Source organism: Takifugu flavidus, chromosome 2, assembly GCF_003711565.1.
Source record: "Takifugu flavidus isolate HTHZ2018 chromosome 2, ASM371156v2, whole genome shotgun sequence".
In the NCBI taxonomy this organism is placed as follows: Eukaryota; Metazoa; Chordata; class Actinopteri; order Tetraodontiformes; family Tetraodontidae; genus Takifugu; species Takifugu flavidus.
The window spans coordinates 3,048,956-3,056,090 of NC_079521.1; the positions used below are offsets into that span (position 1 = coordinate 3,048,956).

The 7,135-nt window shown below is 42.1% G+C and overlaps 1 protein-coding gene across 1 annotated transcript; it reads right to left on the minus strand.

Moving 5' to 3' along the window:
* Positions 1-2,739: 2,739 nt before the first annotated feature.
* Positions 2,740-6,132, minus strand: glo1 (glyoxalase 1). The gene is made up of 6 exons (XM_057019752.1): positions 5,972-6,132; positions 4,328-4,410; positions 4,092-4,232; positions 3,791-3,858; positions 3,528-3,617; positions 2,740-3,453 (listed from the first exon to the last, which is right to left on the minus strand). Exons 1-6 carry the CDS (start codon positions 6,038-6,040, stop codon positions 3,362-3,364), a joined length of 543 nt encoding a protein of 180 aa, XP_056875732.1. The 5' UTR covers positions 6,041-6,132; the 3' UTR covers positions 2,740-3,361.
* Positions 6,133-7,135: the final 1,003 nt, after the last annotated feature.

Genomic DNA, 7,135 nt, shown 5'->3' on the forward strand with positions numbered 1-7,135 from the left:
GGCAACCAGTACAGCATGGGCTAGCACCAAGTGGCCTGCATCTTTTGTGAGAAAGAGCCCAGAAAAGCTATGGAAATCCCTACAGAGAAATACCCCCAGGAGATCCTGCGATGGGATGGGGGGGAGCATGAGATCTCCAATCGGAAAGACCTAAGGTTAATGACACCCCCAAACGAACTGACTAATGTTTGGAGCAGGAGAGTGAGGTGCAACGCATAGGTTCTTCTGGACCTGATGAGATGCAGGAGGAGCCTGGCCAGGACCCAACCCACAGAGTCCAGTCCCTCCATGTACCAGAGTTTCTCAATCCCAGCAGAAAAGTTCCACTGCAGCAGTTTAAGTGGCCCCCAGCAAGCAGGCAGTGTGTTTGCAGTTTGATGAAGACGTGCCCAACATCATCCAAGCCACAGCAAAGGAGGTGCTGACAGCAGACTCCAAGCATTGATCGTCAGCTATGGCTTTGAAAGGTTTAAATGGATTGAGGAGAATGTCACCAGTCTACCCCTATACCATGAACTGCAGGGCCACTAAAATACATCAGCAATGCCAGGAACTTGGACCCCTCAAAAAACAGGGCAAGAGAGCAACTGAGGAGGACAAGCAGCCATTAGTAGAGCTCCATTAGTTTCTGTAGAAGAGGCTGATAACCCTTTGCAGAGCAGAGTGGCACGGAAGAGAGAGAGCTAGGAAGCATGAAGCCTCCGTTGCCAACCCCTTCCGGTTTTCAAAATAGTTGCTCAGGGAAAAGCCGGTTTGAGTGCTCAAGAGAGGAAGTGAATCGCTTCCTCCACAACACCATGAACGACCCACTGAGGGAACAAGACCTAGGTCCCAACAAAGTGTTTGCCAGCCCTGCCCCACCAACAAAAGTTCAGGTTGTGAGAACCCAGCCTGAAGGAGGTTGAAGAGATCGTCAAGGCAGCTAATCATCTTCCCCAGGCCCTGGTGGGGTAGCATACCTTGTGTACAAGCACAGCCCACAGCTTCTCAAGCATCTGTGGAAGACCTTAAAGTGATCTGACGAAGGAGGAGAGTGGAGGTGTGCAGACGGAGTCTGGATCTCGAAGGAGTCTGGATCCCGAAGGAGAAAGACCTAAAAAAAAAACTCAACCAGTTTTGGACAATCTCACTATTGAGTGTAGAAGGGAAGGTGGAACAGTGGAAAACTAGCAGTGTTGTGTTTGGACATTTCGAATGCCTACGTGTCCATCCCACACAGACCTGTTGAGCTCGCTCTACACTTCCACAATTTTCCCAAAAAGATCGAGGGCCTGATCCTGGATTATTGTGATACTGTCATTTCAGGCCCAGAGTCACTTCCGGGTCAACAACGTTAGACTGGCTTGAGAAGGGAATAATAACAGGCTGTACCATCTCCGTATCTGGCTGTACCACCAGCTTACTACCATCTGAAAAATATTTCAAGAATTAAAGGATTTCTAACTAAACAAGGTGAGCTCCTTCAGGCTGGATTACGTAATGCCGTGTTTACAGGTCTTCATAAAAAATGAGTCAGACAGTTGCTGCTCATCCAGGACAGTGCAGCCAGAGTCCTCAGTAACACAAAGAGGGTGGAACACAAGACACCTGTGCTTAAAATAGGCTACACTAGCTGCCTGTGTGGCAAAGAATTGGGCCTGGTCTTGGGCCAAAATGCATTGCAGATTGACTTATAGACAACCAGGAAGGGACTCACTCCTGGTTTCCTGAGTCAAAGTGAAGCAGCTTTGAGTTACTGTGATCCTCACTCATGGAACAAACTTCCTGAATGCTTGAGGGCTGCTCTAACAGTAAATTCTATTAAATCATGCCATAAATATTTACTTGCCCAGGACTTTCTTTCTTAAACAAGGACCAAAAAAATCCACCTATGTTTTAGGATAATGAATGCTCTTTCATCATTTCTTGAAGACAATGACTTACTTACCACCACTGATGATACATAACCACATCTAATGAAAGGACTTGCTTAAAAGCAAGTTTTTATACATTTATAGTCTGAGCGCATTTTCTTGAAAAATAAAACATGAAATAAAACTAAACTGTTTCTTTTTGACTTTTACTTAATGCGGTTTTAATCAGCTTTATTTTGGTGGCTGACCGCCACCTGCAGGACTGGAGTGTAAAACAAACATGTCAGCGTCGTCTCTTCCTTTAATTCAACCATTTTTCCTCCGTCTTTTTCTGTATCTTTTAATGCCTTTCATGAAATGAAGTGGAACTGTGTTGGAGGACACGCTGTGATCACAGATGGACACTCTTCTGTTGTCAAACTGTAAAATATGGCAATACAATTTAAATCTTCATTTAATTTCCCCCTTCTGTACCATGTAGTTCCATTTATTCTTTGGTCCTGTGCTACTCTACTCTTTATCGATAGGTATCCCCACTGTGGGTTCAAATAAAGGAATATTTTATGCTGAAGACGCATGTTGTGGCCTGGATGGGGCTGTCAAACGTTCAATAGAGAACTAAAGCACCTCCCAGAGGAGCAGCACACGGTGAGGGCAGAGGTGCAACAGCATGCTGCATTCACCAAAAACAGCCAGGAAAGTGACAAAAGAAAGGTTCCCGAGTAGCAACATTGATGGTCGATTTGTTCCTGTGTGTTAACTCAAACTGGGATGTGGGGAATTTGGAGGGCTGGTGAATCTTTTGAGACGTTTGTCACATCTTTCAATTTACGTGTAGGTGGAAAAAACCCAACCATATTTCTGTAAACATCTAGAAGGCAAAACATGGGTTTTTATGTATTTTAATGTTTGCTTATTGCAGACACATAAAATGGACGCTGATAAAAAGTGGGGTGAGCAGCAAACACAGGATCAGAAACAGTCTGACAACAGGCTCAACTGGATTTCATGGTTTCCTGAAAACTTTCAGAACAACGATGGTGATGCTGGAGGTCTCTCACGGCTGCAGAACAATCACACTTAGAAGCAACAAACCAAAGTTGTTACTTATTCTTTAGTTACTATAATTGAATCAGAATCCCACCTCGCGTTCCCGTTGCCTGCTATGATTCTTAACTGGGATCACTGCTACCACATTTTCTAACAAATGTTTATTTGGAACAATTACTATTGCACAGCTGTATTTCAGCAACACATACTGAAGACAAATGCCTTTCAACAGCTACATCGAGTACTCAGCGTTTTAAGCAGAAACTCAGGTAATTGATAACTGTCCAATGTTCAGCGGTCTATAGCACCACACAAGCAATCCCCTTCCATCTTTCCACAGCTTCTCATAGCATGTTGCTAAATTCTCCACTAACCCCCTGAAATGTTCTGCAGTCCCAGTCAACCCCACAGCAGATCTGGGCTTCATGCACTGCAGCATACAGCATTCAGTCAGATCTTTAGGAGGTAATGGACACCATCGTGTTGGGACTCAGGATCTCAATCCAGTAACCATCAGGGTCCTGAATGAAGGCCAAACCTTTCATTTTACCTGTGGAGAAAAATAAAGGCCTGAAAAATGTGTCACGTGTGTGTGTGTGACGTTAGTGTACACTTTTATCTCACCATCATCAGGCTTCTTGACAAATGTGACTCCTTGTTCTTCAAATAATTTACAGGCTACATGAACATCAGGAACTGCGATTCCAATGTGTCCTGTTAAATGTAGACACTCACACTTTACTCTAAACCCAATTTAAGTCATATTTCACATGTACAATATTCAAATATTCAAGTTAGAAAGAAACAAAGACTACTTTAAATTAGTTGTGACGTATCAAATTGAACATTCGGTAATATTTTTCAATAAAACAACACGGTAATCCTACCGAAGCCACGCGGGTCTGAGTTTCCATTGTGATACGATTGACTCTCATCAGACTCTGAGCCCCAGTTACTGGCAGATAGAAAGCATGAGAGTGAGAAGCAAGACAAAGATACCAGTTTCAATGGCTTTTTAAGGCCTCTACACACTCTGTGAGTGGAGCATTTTAAGTTTATTGGATGCTATACTGAGAAGGCCACCATATTAGAGCAAGTGGATCGTTAGCTGGCACTGGTTGGGTTTCATCATTATGAGGCCATGGCCAAAGATGCCACAGCAGTTTTAGAAACATTTTTCAATCTTACTGTGTAAGCTCAATGGTGGCTCTTCTGGAAAAGGTCCAGGCTGTTCTGTCCTTTAATTTTGCAGGAATCTCCTTTTTGTCCTCATAACCCAGGAAGTAGAGAGAAAAACGCATGGAGGGGAAGTCAAACTTTTGGAGGAGCCTGGAACCAGAGAGAAACCATCAAGTCCATTCATCATCAAAGCCATTTTGTTGCCGTCTATATTCGACGGGATTGAAACCTGCTTCCATACTTACGTCATGCCAAGGATTCTGGTGTAGAAATCCAAGGATTTAATGGGGTCTTTGACCCGCAGCATGGTCTGCTGCATCATAAAATCCTGAAACACACAATGAAGACGTCACATTCAAACAGCAGCAACGTGAAGCAATCACAACAAAGATAAATACCGTCTTTTAGAGTATATATAACTGAAAAAAGCTGCTGAATTTTCATCATTTTCAGCTGGCTGAGCCTAAATTCTAGCACAGGGTCCAGTATCCTGGCACCGACTTGTGAAAATCTATTTCACTCTGCTGCGATGGTCTTCATGTGCACGTGCATGAGACACAGACAGTAGATCACATTTACTTGTATTCTGCTTCCTTCTAAGCATAAGAATGAAATTAGAGATAAACCCGTAAAACAAAGTGCTGTACAAAGTTCCCTTTACCACAACACCATTACGACCCATTTCCTTCTGCGAGCACTGAGCGCGCTCCGTGTAAACAGCAAATAGCCAGAGTCTCAAGTTTCAAAAATTAGCATTGCTTGTGGATTACAGAAAAAAAAAAAAAATCAATCAGTGAAGTACCCAAAATTTCAATTTATCATATATAATTTTATTGGGAAAAAACATTACTCAGTTTTGTATTGACTATTACAGTACTTCTAACAATAGATATAGCAATTACCTCAGAACCGCTCATTCACAACCTTTATAACGAATAAAGTTAAAAAATTTGACCAATGGATGACAGTTTTCACTTTAAGTAAAATAACTGAGCGTTTTTTGCTGAGTCTGACTGCATCTCTCCCTCCCGTGTGTGTGTGTGTGTGTGTGTGTATGTGTTTTCACAGTGTACTGTTATCTGTGAAGCTGCTTACTGTTCAAATTTCCTGTTCTCTTCCTCCCAAGACTACTGTAGTATTACATTACCCTTCATATTTAACACACACTCTACTTAAATCACCCATCCATCTATCTCTCTATGCATCTAGATATTTCTATATCTATATAAACTAGTTAGTCATGCACCCACCCAAGTAAAAAAGACCTTAATCTATAAACTCTGATGAAAAACCAGAGGTGAACTTTGTCCTCAGATTGTGATAAAGGTCATTGGACTGAAAATACCAGAAAACAGGAGTTACAGCTTGTAATAACTAGGTCTGTGAGAATTACTAATATTTTAAGTTTTTCTTTTTTTATTCTGAACAATCTCTATTGACAGATGAAAAACACAGCTTCCACAGCCGCCTGGTTAAAACGACAGCACGTTAGCTGGTTTGACCGACCGGCCGCGCCTAAATACCGACGAAAATTCCAACTTGTCAGATCAGTTGAGCATCTTGTCAACAGTCTTTTGTGGATTTACCAAACGCGAAAAAGAATTCCCCAACAACTTTGGAGTGAAACGCTTTCCGTAGCACAAAGTTTTCAACCAGCTAGGTGTGCAACACATTTTAAATAAAATCCGTACAATGCTGCATGTTTCACAACACCACAATGTAGTTATTTACGTAAAAATAAACCTAAATGTATTTTATTTCATGAATGCGACCCGTTTAAATGTGATAAGGAAACAGCAGGTTTAAATGTCAACCGTCGGAATGTTGGATTTTAATACCCCTGGAAATCACTAACGACCCCCTTTTTAACCATGAATAATTCGTCTCACCTTCGTAATGGGATCTCCATCTTTACAGACTCCTGCCACCGCCTCGTCCGACAAACCTTTGTCGCCCATTGTCGCTAATGAAGTGCAATAATCTGTAGCGTTGGGCAGCTGGTTTGATGGGCTGGAGGAGCGAGTGTGTCGGGGTGACGTTGGGTGGGCGGGGCGCCAGGAGACCAACTTCCTGTCTCTTTCAGATTAAAACCCGTTAATGATGCAATATCGTATTAATTTACTACATTTTCTGTTATGTTTTTAAGTGCCTATTGTCATGTGAGGATAGTGAGGGTTGGTGGTCAAGACAGGCAAAACGTGCTGCCTGCTCATTTTCGAGTTCTGCATGGTCTGATGAAGGTTTTGTAGACCCAAATTAGAAAGGGAACTTTTGCATGATCACTGTCTTTCTGTGAACAAAACAAAAAGTAAAACAACCATGGGAAAACAACCATATATCTGTGTGCCCCATAGGTGCACAGTTTACAATTCTAGAAACTCAGCCACAAAAACTCAAACTCCTCAGGAACAGTAGGTTTAAACTCCCCAAAACCCATGTAATCTTAGAGGAGAGGCCCTGGAAAAGTCACGCTTTTGACCCCTGCTTGAATGCCCACAGCTCTACCCTTCATTTCCATAGAAACACCATTCAAGCTTTAAAATGTTTACAAAGTGAAAGTTGCCCCCTAAGGGGGCATTTCTTTAAAGCATGGAATTTCCCTCCCTAGTGTCATTTAACATTGGTGTCTATGGAAGAAGTTAGATTGTGGCAGGTTGAAAAATGCTTTAAAATTTGCTGAATAAATCTCCATAACTCAGTAGGTCCCACACACATGAAACATATATTCTTTTGTAGCTACAAGCCTCTGCTAATCAAAAACATCACTCAGCAGTTTCTGCCTCTCACAGGCCTGTTGCTGGTCATCTTATGTGGGGCGGAATGAGGGCCATGATAAGGCCATGTATTTAATTGGGTTGGGCGAGAATGATCAAAATTTCTGTGGAGTTGTCTAGTTCACTTTACAATGTTTTTTCCCCTTCGGACAATTTAACTGCTTTTATTGTAAACCTTTTTGAAGTTAAAAACGTCATTCTGGTTCATCTTTTCTAATGTCGAATATTTCATGAAACAGAAAATATCTTTGAACAATTTGTTGTCCATGATTTCGTTGG

Bases quoted from the DNA above. Each gene is read 5' to 3' on its own strand.
- glo1 (XM_057019752.1), bottom strand. From the start codon at position 6,040: ATGGGCGACAAAGGTTTGTCGGACGAGGCGGTGGCAGGAGTCTGTAAA. The intron at 3,859-4,091 runs GTAAGATTGAAA...TCTATCTGCCAG, and splicing joins GCCACCATTGAGCTTACACA to TAACTGGGGCTCAGAGTCTG. The intron at 3,454-3,527 runs GTGAGATAAAAG...TTTTCTCCACAG, and splicing joins TGTCAAGAAGCCTGATGATG to GTAAAATGAAAGGTTTGGCC.